Below are 12778 nucleotides of genomic sequence, written 5' to 3'. Positions count from 1 at the left end.
CTCATCCAATAAAATATCCTCTCTTATGGACTCTTGGAGCAAAAAGGAGAATGGAGGTATATATTTGATGGCATCATATCTTTATGGGAAGGTATGGACCATGCCCAAAAAACTAGCCAAGGATGATTTTAATAAGGATTTTGACAAGCCCTAATGGTGACAACACCTAGAAGCATGCAACAAAATTGCAAGCATTTCAAAAAAATTGTATAAATTGTATTGAGACATTGTAACATATTTTTGAATGAATTCTACATAGATGCAGTAGTAGTTGTTGCCTTTGGAGGATGAGTCTTTGCAGTCTGAAAAGGAAATTCTTAGGGGTATTAGAGAAGGACAATCGACAATTAGATTTTTGATTTTTCCATTTGACGAGCATAAGATGTTGCAAGGTAATTGCGATAGATAATAATAACAAGAGCTTGAATCATGTGCATTGTGCTTGAGAGGTGGATTTTTATGAGGTGGTTTATATTTAAAGAACTCAAGTAAGCAAGACTTTACGGAGTATTCAAAGGTTTTTTTGAACGAGGACTTTACTTTAAATGGTTAATCCTTCTTTATGGCTTTGTAGTTGGACAATTGACAATTCTTCTAGGGAAATGGAATGCTCAAACATGGTAGTTTTGCAAATTGGGTGTTTATGTTTTGGCTCCTACAACTCTCTTATAGCTGTCCTACACCTTAGGGATTGGCCTTAGGATGCATCATCTTATACATAGAACATGAATGCGATAGAGTTCTCTCATAATATAAATGTAACGATCCAAGAGACTGTATATATTCCTCACTTAATCGATTTTCGCAAGATATCAAACTACCCTACAACAAAGGGGAATCTTACACTCTCAATGTTGGTTGTCACCTAGACATGCAATTGCAGTGCATCTTGGAATTTATCTTCTAATACCATATTCAAATTGCATATGTAAAGTGTATGGCACTCCATGCTCAAATAACTTCACTAAAAGCTAGCCAACGTGAAGTGCACAAACTATCTTTTCATGATTTCCTTCTACTAGCGTCGTGCTGCATTACTAAGGAACAACACTGAGCTAACATGTGCTATTGAACCCTTTAAGACTTATATAAACCACAACACTATATGCTAAGATATGCAAAGAAATCAACAACTTAATCAATCATATTTCCATTTCAGTCTCACATGCCCTACTACCATTTACATTTAGATTTCTTGCACAAATGTAGAGGTTTCGTGGTAATTTTCTATAAAAAAGAGTCTCAAAATACACACTTTAACATATACATAAAGAAAAATTGAGGCGAACCCTCATGCTTCATCTTCATTACACAATCACAAATATTCTCTTAATTTACAAGCATATTCAAACTAGACATTTGAGAGGGGTTTATAAGGTTCAAAGAATATAGATTTAAGGGGGGGGGGGAGGGGGGGGATTAAAATGAAATGGAGAGAAGGAAAAACATGATTTTGGGAGAGGCCGTTACCATTCATGTGAAGGCATGAAGGCACCATCTTTTGACCACCATGAGGAAAGAGGGGAGGATGAAAATTGGGGAGCATTAAGAGAGAGAAAGAGAACCTTTTGAGTTCCAGGATTAGGCATGAGCAAGAGAGAAGCATGATAGCCATGTCTTGCTCTCATATTTGCCATTGTATCACGATCGCCATGTCTCCTCCACTTCGTCATCCATTGGCACTATCTCATTATCATTACCATTAAATGATCATCATTCTACCTTTAGTGATCATGACAATCAATTTGCCATCTAAAACACTGATTGTTAGGCTCAAAATGACATTATGATAGCTCCATTTTTAGTTGTTAAGGAAGAAAGAGAAACATTCAATCAATTTAAAACCTTGGTAACAAAGGTAGAGCTTAGGAGAAAGTTTATATACATGCCTAAAATCCAATAGTTAAAGTGTAAGGCAATCCAAATTGAGAGAAGAGTAACGCAACTACTGAGGGATAACACTAGTAAATCAACATTCCTTGTTGGATTTTGGGATATGACTTTCTATGCATAAAAGTACAAGGGTTTGATTATAACTTGGAAGATGTGAAAGATGGGGAGGACTAGAAGCAATTGCTATGCAAGACTTGGCTAATCAACAATCCTTTGTTGGATTGTGAAGACATGATTCTAAAGACACAATTACAATTCGCGCATCTCCAAGTAAATGTCTCATTTTGTTTAATAGAAATAAGTTGTGAAATGTTAAAATTTCTCAATTTAAAATTTTTACACAATGCTTCAAAGCTTGATACCCCATTTTAAATGGGTGTTGATGCTTATCGATCTCTGATTTAGATTTTAAAAATAGAAAAACACTAAAAATATTAAAAAATTACTCCAAAATTGTTTATAAAAATTATTATAAAACTTATGAGTTAATATTTATTAATTTTGATATTTTTCTAATGAAATTTATACCATGAAAAGTTTATTTTTTGAGAATTTTCATAGAATATTTAGTATATTCTAAAATTTAAAAATTATTTTTAAAAGTAAAAATATGAGTTTTATTGATAGAAAATTGTGTCCACATAAAAAATTTATGATATTTCATGAGTAGTTAAGAATACCATTTTTGATTTTCGGTGAGTTTTTAAAAATTTTAGAAAAAGAAAAAGAAAAATAAATACATTTTCTAAGGAAATATTTACATGAGAACATTATATTTATATGCAAAATAAAAACATATGCACTACGTTCAACTTGCGTTAAATAGGGATAAGAGAAATGTATATGAATTCTCTTGTTAATATTAATATTGAAAAATTGGTCATGATCTATCAAAAAGATAAATAACATTAGTCAAATTACAATTAAAAATTAAATATAAAAAAGTCACAAACGAAATTGAAATTCACAGTTAGTTAACATGATGGCATGAGGGTGAGCCTCAGCATCAAGTCGAAATTCTATATTCTATTTTATAAACATCATTTGGATGCTTGAGTTTAATCAAGAGAGGAGGGCCAATAGTAAAGTTACTAACTAGGGGAAAGTTCGGGTTTCATAAAAGAAAAGAAGTTTGTGTGTGAATATGCTAGAGTGAAAAAGGAAATTATGTTCGTCTTGTTTATTACTTAGTTTTATGAGAAAGGAAAGAAGGATATGTTTATCGGATTTGAGATGAATAAATTATTTAAACATTTTAAAGCATGACAATGAATTTCATTTGATAGAGAGGGGCTATGTATCGAAAACAAGATTAAGATTTGTGGGTTGCCACAAGTATGGCAAGGGTACATTATGAGGAGCCACCCTTGAATGATGGGGGGAAACCATAGATATCTTAATATTAGAATTCTAGTGCCTAATCTAGAAACCTAGCTGTGAGTCATAATTAAAAGAGAAACAAAAAAGAATCTGAGTAGACTCAGTTTTTAGACATTGAATGATATTAGTGGACTATTACAATAAAAGAGTGTCATAAATCTCTGGAAGGCTAGACAAAGTTATCAAAATTAAAGAGAAATATCATCTGTCTTGTGCAACAACTCTTAGGAGTATGCTTGGAAACCTGGCTAAAAGTGGCTTGGTTGGCCGGTCAAATGGGATTTTATGTTCTAATCCATTTATGACATGGCTTTTGGGAGGAGGTTCATCATGAATGTCATGGAGCTATTTGGCAATGCTATAGCCACCGAGGTGACAGTCAATCAACGACCATTAGTCCACCTTCTATTTGCAATGTGATGATGCTATAGGTTGGCTAATTTAAGAGCAAGTCAATCTAGGCAATCTAGGCATATCTCTCTCCAATAGATGACCAACTTATACTTAACTAATAGTGACCTCATGCAATTTATTGGTGATACCAATCTAAGCACTCAACAAAGCATATTTCTCCATAATTGTGACCATCTTATGCTGAACTTATTTGTTGGTGATACTAGTAGTACTATAAAGAATGAAGATTTCTCCCTATGATAGTTTTGGGATTATCTTAGCACTTTCTGTCTAGCCTCAGACTAGCTACTAAATGGATCCTTAGGTCCTTACTATTCTTTGATGAAACATGCTCAAAACTCATGCTAAACCAAGCATTTGGCTTCACCCTAGTTGAAGCAAATAGGTGAAAGGGACTTTAGCTAGCATTTGTTGCTTACTCTAACACAAAATTTAACTTTGTCAACTATTTCTAATTAACCAAAGGACTTTAGAATTCTTGGTTTAAATTCAAACCTTACCTTTCCATCTCCTTGAACCACTTGTTGACACTACCTTGGATTATCGAAAATAATAGGTGGGTTAGCATACTCCTCCCTCATGTCCCATCCAACCAATGTAAAGTTGCAAAATAACTCAGTAAAAAAGGGGGTAATTTGCGAATTTGATTTACAAGACTTTTAGAACTCTTGGCTTTTGGAAGACTTCCTCAAAAGAATTCTTAAACTATCCTCTCAACAAAGAGTTGTGATAAATTCCAAGGTCTCCCAATGGCAATAGCCAACCCTCCAACCATACAAATTAGACCTGCCATCAAGGCTTCTCATGGAATTCCATACCTATTCTCCTACCAACTTCTATAATGAAGCACAACAATAAGACCATCAATAGCTTGAACAAACAATGGACCATTGGTTTGGGAGCCAATGGAACTACAAGTTCACTAGACTATGGTCCTCAAATCATCCCACCGAAAACTTCTTGCTCACTTTTGGTTGGTTCTACATAATTGTCTATGGACAATTGAGAGGGCCTTCAACAAACTAAACATGTGGAATGACCTTTGCCCAATATGTAAAATATATTTAGAGACTCTTCATCATAAACTGCCACTGAATCGTTTACACAAACTTTACCTGCAAATGACTCTTTATTCAATCCTTTTTCTTCAAGAGGAAGTCAATAGCATTTCCCCTCTCATCTAAAACTTATTGAAATGCATATTTACTTGTGGAACATATGGAAAAATGTGAAAGACTTTGTATTCAATAATCAAAAGACTAATATTTTGTCAAATCTAATTTGGGATTTACTTTTTTAGCCTTTTGGACAAAAGAACACATTTGAAGTAAAAGCAAAAATGTCTAAAAAGAAATAAGTCAAAATGAGGAACTAAAATCAAGTTTTGGATCTTAACAACATATGTGGGATAGCATGAAGAATATTCAGGAGTTGAAGGCCCACCTCATAATAGAGGCTGAGCTATTTGATGCTCAGTGGTCACATAATCAAGCAAGATAAGATAGATGGAATTAGTTACATTCTTGAGAAGAACCACCACATTTTATTTAGTGAATAAGCCTACTCTTCCACGTTTATACTCTATTGTTGACCCTAATAGACAATATTAAATAGTAATTGCTCGTGATAGTCACTTTTTACTTTACATTAACACAATGATCACATTTTCATTAAAAAAAAGCAACTTTTTGAAACACATTTCGACATTCCATTTTCTCAAAAACCTTTTTGTAGCGTCTCTTTTGCAACATCAATTGCAAACACTTTTGCTTAATTGATAGTAAAGATAAAATCAGGTAATAGCCAACCATGAGCACTCTATGGTTGTGCCGTCCCTCTCTCTCTCTCTCTCTCTCTCATGAGAAATAGATGTGGCAACAAAACATGTTTAACGCTTGGAATATCGCAATTTGATAGGTTAATAGTGGGGATGAAGTTATTAAAGAAAAGGCCACAATACTACGTGCCCTTGTAAGGAGTTCCATTGGCCCAAATGCATATATAAAAATACATATGCCAACGACGCTGTGCGAATGATTAGAAAGCCGTCTAGCGGTGAGGCGTTATATGCGATAGGACGTATACTGGTAAGGATGGAAAGGTTAAAAAGTCTATTTTCCCGCACCTTTTTCCGTTGCTCTGTGGCCCGCGGGTCGCGTGAATCAGCTACAGAAGGAGATGACGTACGAGTGGGGAGAGGAGCAAGTGAAGATACTGGTGGGGTCGTCGTAGGCGAAGGTGTAGGCGCGCGGGCAGGCGCGCTTGAAGAGGCGGGAGAAGGCGGAGGCGCGGCAGGTGGCGGGCGAGGCGTAGGGCCCCGTGCAGCAGAAGCGGGGCTGCGAGAAGGCATTGCAGGCGCTGCGGCAGGCCACGGTGCCCCCCTCGCCCCCCACGCGGAGCTGCGCCGGGCATAGCGCGTTCACGTCGGCGTCGCAGCCCGCGGGCCGGCAGGTTCCCCCCCGCCCGCCGCGCGGCACCACGCGCACCTCCAGGTTGTAGCCGTCCACCAGGCTCACATCATAGAAGTCCGTGGGGCCCCCCAAAGAGAGCTCGGCCAGCGTGGCAGGAGGCTGGCCGCCCTCGCCGGCGCAGCGGGCCAGGCCCCCGCAGTCGCCCGTCTCGCAGCGCCCGCGGCCGGCGGCGTCGAAGCGGCAGCCGGTGCGCCCCCAGAAGCGGCCGTGCCACCCCGCTGGGGCGGACACCGTGGTGGCCTGCCCCGGCGCCAGCTCCCAGCCTCCCCCGCCCAGCACCACGTTCCCCAGCGTCCCCACCCACACCGTCTCCTTGCACTTGTTCACCACAGTGAATTGGGCCCCCGCCGCCTCCGCTCCTCCTGCGTTTCACATCAACCAACACATGTTAATACCATATTTAGTCGCTTCCCATCGTGCAAGCTAAGCTCTGTCGCTCGTACGTGACAGCTATTTCAGCCAGCTCTCTGTAGGAGCTAGCCATCCCATTATACCTACCCTTCCCAGGGAGCTACAGCCCATGCCTTAGCTCTGGCTCATACCTTGCACGGAGCTCTCGTGACATTGATGCCTACCTGCGGCTCTAACCTTCCTGTTGTGGAAGCTCGAAAGAGAGGAGCTTCACTGATGGTTAATAAAAAAACACGACGCGCACCTGTTAATGCGAATGCAGTTACTAATGCCCACCAGCAGGCCAGCACCCCTCGCATTGCAGCCATACTCTTGTAGCGACTGAGCTTCTGTAGCTTCGTCACCGTGGTCGCTGCTGCTGCCTTCTGGCCCTCTTCCTTCTACTCCTGCTCTTACTGCCGCGTCTTCACAAGCTCCCTCGTCCAAGAAGAAGAACCGATGTTGCAGCTACCGGACAAACAAGCGGAATGTGCCCGCACGACGTGCAAAAGCTGGTCTGCACCACCGACAGACAGACATCCGGCGGTGAAGAAGACTCCTGATTCTTGCTCCTATGGCTGATATTTAGAGAACTTGGTGAGATTTTATATGTCGCTCTCTCGCTGGAGCCTGATACGTAATCACAGTAGCCGAGGCAAACTCAGAGAGAGAGAGAGAGAGGTCAGAAGTTAGAACAAGAGGAATCACGTCGAGCCTGCTCTCTTCACGAATCACGAGAACATCTTCCCCTCTGCCACCCGCCTGCAAAAGCGAGAGCCCTGCAGGCTGCCTTCCGCCTCTCTCTCTCTAATAAATGGCTTGCGCAAGCGCAACTGCCCCTCGTTTCCCTTTCAAGTTTCAATCGTGATCTGTTTTCCACCAACATACTCCATGTGATCCGTTTAATGGCAGGCATCAGCTGTTGCCTTTCAGCAATTCTTTGATGACATTCTCTCCAAAAGCTAACCCAAGCCGCAATTATTTACAGAACTATTTGTTTCTTCTTCTCATACGTTTACCTTAGCTTTAAAGCCTTACTCCTTATTCTCTCAAACAGCTTTGATTACCATATGTTGCAACTTGCCCGCCGCAAAACTCCAATTCATGCATGATGATGGTCCATGGATTGTTGTCTTTTGACTAGGTTCCCTTGGAAAGTGGAAACGCCTTCTTTATTGTTGTCTTAATGTGATAGCTAGCACCTCCTATCATGACTATAAGAAATCCATGAACGATCCATAATAGTTTCATGTGTTCTTGATTCACTAGGCCTAGACCTATGTTCATAATCTATGGGGACGGATGTTCTTCATTCTAAATTCCTTTTAATCACACAAATACAACCAGCATTCCTTGCACTTATTGATTTTCTATGGAGGTCGCGGAGAATGTTCCTCATACCAAAGTCCTTTTAATCACACAAATGCAGTTACTAGTGTTCCTTGAGACCACTCCCATGAGCAACTTTGTGAGGGAAGGGCATGACAACTTTGCTTCCCTCAATTCTTTCCCACACATTATATTTCACATTTTTTTCATCTTTCCCTTGTATTCTCTCAAAGTCCTCTCTTTCTCAATCCTCCTCCTCCTCCTCCTCCTCCTCCCTCTCTCCTTCCCTCCCTCCCTCTCTCTTTCTCCATGACAACTCCACGTGTTGGATTTGAGTCATGTGATCCTCCAGTCTCTTTTTCTCTCTCCTAGCTCTCTTAGTCTCCCTTTCCCTATGTATCTCTCACCTTCCTACACACACACACACACTCTCTCTCTCTCTGTGCACTTCTTTTGTCACTCACTCACTCTATTTTCTTTCTTTATTTCTCTCTCTCTCTCTCTCTCATCGTTTTCTCTTTTTCACTTTCTTCTTCTTTCTCTTTCTCATCATTTTCTCTTCTTCTTCATCCCCATCCCCATCCTGTCTCTCTCACATCATTTTCTCTCTCTCCCCCTCCCTCTCTTCTCCTTATTCTCTCTCTCTCTCTCTCTCATAATTTACTCTTCGTTTTCATTTTCTTCTTCTTCTTCTTCTCTATCACTCTCTCTCCTTGTACTTCTTTTTCTCACACACACTTTCCTCTCTCCCTCTCTCTCTCTCTCACCATTTTCTTTTTTTCATTTTCTTCTTCTCTCTCTCTCTCTCTCTGTCTCTCACTCATCGTTTTTACTTCTTCATTTTCTTCTCTCTCTCTCTCTCTCTCTCAGATCATTTTCTCTTTTTCGTTTTCTTCTCTTTTCATCTATCTCTCATCATTGAATGATTTTCTTCATTTCTCTCTCTCTCTCTCTCTCTCACATTGTTTGCTCTTCTACATTTTCTTCTTCTTCTTCTCTCTCTCTCCCTCACTCTCTCATCATTTGCTCCTCTTTTTCATTTGCCACACACACACACACACACACACACACATATTTTGCTATTTTTTTCATTCTCTCTCTCTCTCTCTCTTTCTCTCTCCCCCTTCCATTTTCCTTTCTCTCTCTCTCTCCCTCTCTCTCATCATTTTCTTTACACACACACACACACACACACACACACACTCACTCTCTCTCTCATCATCTCCCCCCCCTCTCTCTCTTGTGGTTGTGGAGTTAGCACATGTGGCAAAATTCTTGAGTTGAGTGGTCCTCTAGACTTCAATAGAAAGGGTAGTTGTTTGGAAAAAGGAAAACATATGAAGCGCCATGATTGGCAATGATATTTTTTTCTTTTTGGCAATGTGTTTATGCTAAATGAGAAAAGAATATTTAAGGTTACCATCATGTATGTTCTTTGTACATAGACATGGATCCACATCACTATGGAAATACCCTTGTGAATGCATGAAAGTATCAAACTTATGGTACCATTCTCTAGGGCTCTTCCTCAATTTATACATTAGGTATTTCCTATCTCTTTTCACAAAGCCCTTAGGTTGTTGTATATAAATCTCTTCATGAAAGTTTTTATGCAAAAAAGCCAGCTTAATATCCATTTGATATAGGTTCAAATCCAATTGAACAACCAAGGCCAATACTAAGCATAGGATAAGTTATCTTGACCATGTTTACCGCAACATGTGTTGAACTTATCTCTAGCTCCTCATTATCATGGTTCTCTTGGTAAATAGCCTCTTGTGAAGCTTCCCGCTCTTTATCCATCTAATAGTCCCTTAATCCTTCACTGATAGTATCCATAATGGGTTCCTTTATTTTATTTTTAGCCATAGGTAACGTCCTGTCCTGAGTATACAACAAAAGAAAAACTCAAATATCTTGAGCTCTAATGATCCAAATGACCAATTTCTTGGCTATATATAAAGCTTAGGATGTCCCTTTCAAATGAGCTATCAAGTATTGAAAATGGTTGAGTACAAAAAATTCTGTAAGCAATTTACTGTAGTTGTCTGGAATTTCCTGCAACCTATGAATGCTCTGTTCTGGTCATTTAATGACTTGTACCATCAATTTCATGCATGTACCAACTATGTAGACTTGCAAATGAACTCCATACATTTGCCAATACTGAAAATAACCTCTGCAATTAACCAAGGATTGAATAGTCCCACTGTATGCTGCAAAAGAAGGATCCAATCAATGGAACTTTGCTTGAAAACCCTATTCCAACTCTTTATTACTGACCCAAGTAAAAAATGCCACATCATACTTCTTGCTCAACATAACTATGTTCTCATTTGCCAATTGCATTGCATTATGTTGCCATACATTTGCCTTTACATCATGTAACCCATGACAAATATACCATGCTGAAAGCTGAATTCTTGTACCTTTGAGTGGTACCTGCACCTGAACTTTAAATGTGTGGGATCCGAGACTCGAGGGGTGTGCAAATTTCCCTCTCAAGCCGGTTTGTGCTCCCCTTCATAAGGGTCCTTGTCAGTAAGGGATGGTCACTTCTCTTTTGTCCTACCAACTCGCTCGTCCACTTTTCCTCATGGGTAAAGACATGGCAGATCAATACTAGATTAAGAAAGCATGAAATGCATGTATTGGAAATGATTTGATTATCATTTCATGATATGCATGAGCTTGGAAGACGGACTAAAAATGCAGTGAGATTAGGTAAGGAATACCTACAACAGTGACTCACTGCTTTACAATTGTATTTCACTTACCATTGGGCAATATTTTTTTCATTCAAGGCAATGATACAAAAGGCAAACAATTCAATGTCAGGTTAGAGAAGAATGGGTGAGAATTTGAAACATTGGAAGTGATTATTTTCAATGAATGTAAGTGATTAATTAATAATTAATCACTAGGGTTGCTAAATGGATTGTTCATGAAGTGCTTTTAAGAGAATAATTGGAATTTTGAATCATTTTATTCCCTCATTCATCGATTGGATTAGCTCAGCAATTGGATTCAAAAAGGAGAGATTAAAGATGATTTAAAATACCTTATATGCTTGTGAATGATGAATGTAGTTGATGTAGATTCCTCACATGAAGATGGACTGTCTTTAGATACACAGAAATTTCCAGTTTTAGTATGCTTCAATGTAGGATAAGCTCCTAGCTTCATATGGACTCCATTGTTGCCACATGCTTCAATGATGGTTGATGAAGGAGTAATCTTCTTCTATTTGATGAACTTCCAAGATGGTAGAGAACAACTCCAATATAAGCTGAAAACTCCAATTATTGGCAAGAGAACCAAGATTTTCACTGACATTGAAGATACAAGCTGTCCAAAGCTTCCATAGATCAATATGAACCCAAAGATGCTTCAATGTTGAAGCCACGTGCATAATCAAGCTCCAGGAGTGATTTGCCATCAATACTCCATTTGCTTCTGAAAATCAGAGATTCTCTATTGCTATCCAAAACTGTCAATAATAGGGTTCCATGGAAGAGAGAAGAGTCCACAATAGAGAGAAATCTTGCCAAAGCTTGAAGAAGTGCACTTGGCAAATGCTTTAGAGCCTTAATCATGAGTGACTTGAGCTCCATAGCTCATTTTTGAAATGAAATAGGCCTAAATATGTAGCAGGCGCAATTCACGCTACTGCCTACTATTGTATTCCTGGACAAGAATGAGGCATAATGTGCCATTCCACCATTCCATGGAAAGCTTGAGAGATGGAGAACAAGGCTATGAAGTCATTTTGCATGATAGAGATCACGGGCAAGAGATTTGGATCAGCCTTTGGCCACGGATTCTTGAGAGAAGCTTGAAAGGAAAGGGAAGAAACCCCTGTTCTTGAAAAGTAACTCAAGTTTGAACCAAACTAAGTCCTATAACCCTCATTTTGTCCAAGTTACCCCAATTTTCGGTCCAAAACTTGGTCACGAGTTACCAAATCGGTTGGAGCCCATCATTATCCACTGGTTCATGCCAAGAACCTCCATCTTAGTCATGGTTTGTGATAGATCTCCATGTCTAGACCATGGTTATGGAAGAAATAACTCTTGTGACTGCGGTTTTCACTCCCTAGTCACTGCAACTAAATCTAATGCATGAAAATGACTTTTGACAGGATCTAAACTAATGCTCTGATACCGATCCCCTTCCCTTGTATATTCTTGTCATCTTATGAGAGATGTGAGAAGAGGGTCGCATGCAAGAGATATTTGGACGTGCTAAGCTACAAATGACAAGAAATGAACTAAACTGAGATTCTAGCATGGCCATGCCATGGAACAACTTCCATTACCATAGCACAATTTAGCCATGGGCTGTCATCCAAGTACAAGAATATGAAAGACAAGAACGATGAAATTTTTGATAATGCCAAAGAATAATGCTACATTGGCACTTCTTGCCTTTTTATACTAAACCATAAGTCCTCTTTTCTCTTGGCTCAAGTATTTACAAAGTTTTCACTTAGAGTAGACTTCATCTCTCATGTTGATAATTTGCTTCATTACAATAACAGTCATCATCAACAACTGTAGTAGGATTGTCTCATTGGGGTTGGCTGTATTATGATAGGAGGCTGTTCTTGGAAAGATCACCCTGTATATCTCAATCACATGCTCTGATCTTATATGCATCTTATTCTCATGCAAGATCATTGGGATCGGCTGTGCTGTGATAGGAGGCTCCTCTTGAAAGATCGCCCTGTATATCCCAATCACATTCTCTAGTCTTATATACATATTATCCTCGTGGAAGATAACATCGTGGTTGCATAAAAAGAAAAGAAATACAAATCCATAAATGCATACATGAAGAATGTGTCCATTCATCCATGGGGGGTGATTATAACAATTCTCTTATCATGCACTCTATTTTAA

General features: G+C 39.4%; 1 protein-coding gene across 1 annotated transcript; it reads right to left on the bottom strand.

Annotated features, from left to right (window-relative positions):
- Positions 1-5557: 5557 nt before the first annotated feature.
- LOC148037258 (pathogenesis-related thaumatin-like protein 3.5) lies at positions 5558-7506 on the bottom strand. Its single transcript, XM_087676186.1, has 2 exons — positions 6814-7506; positions 5558-6520 (listed from the first exon to the last, which is right to left on the bottom strand). The coding sequence occupies exons 1-2, from the start codon at positions 6875-6877 to the stop codon at positions 5850-5852; spliced, it is 735 nt and encodes a 244-aa protein (XP_087532312.1). The 5' UTR covers positions 6878-7506; the 3' UTR covers positions 5558-5849.
- Positions 7507-12778: the final 5272 nt, after the last annotated feature.

The sequence above is a fragment of the Lygodium microphyllum genome, chromosome 4 (assembly GCF_053477565.2).
Source record: "Lygodium microphyllum isolate KBCC chromosome 4, Lygodium_microphyllum_v1.1.10, whole genome shotgun sequence".
NCBI lineage: Eukaryota > Viridiplantae > Streptophyta > Polypodiopsida > Schizaeales > Lygodiaceae > Lygodium > Lygodium microphyllum.
This window is presented reverse-complemented; position numbering and strand designations above follow the sequence as displayed.

What these genes read in the sequence shown, in the direction of transcription:
- LOC148037258 (XM_087676186.1), bottom strand. Translation starts at nt 6,877, where the DNA reads ATGGCTGCAATGCGAGGGGTGCTGGCCTGCTGGTGGGCATTAGTAACT. An exon ending in AACTGCATTCGCATTAACAG is followed by an intron (nt 6,521 to 6,813) that starts GTGCGCGTCGTG and finishes TGTGAAACGCAG; the next exon opens with GAGGAGCGGAGGCGGCGGGG.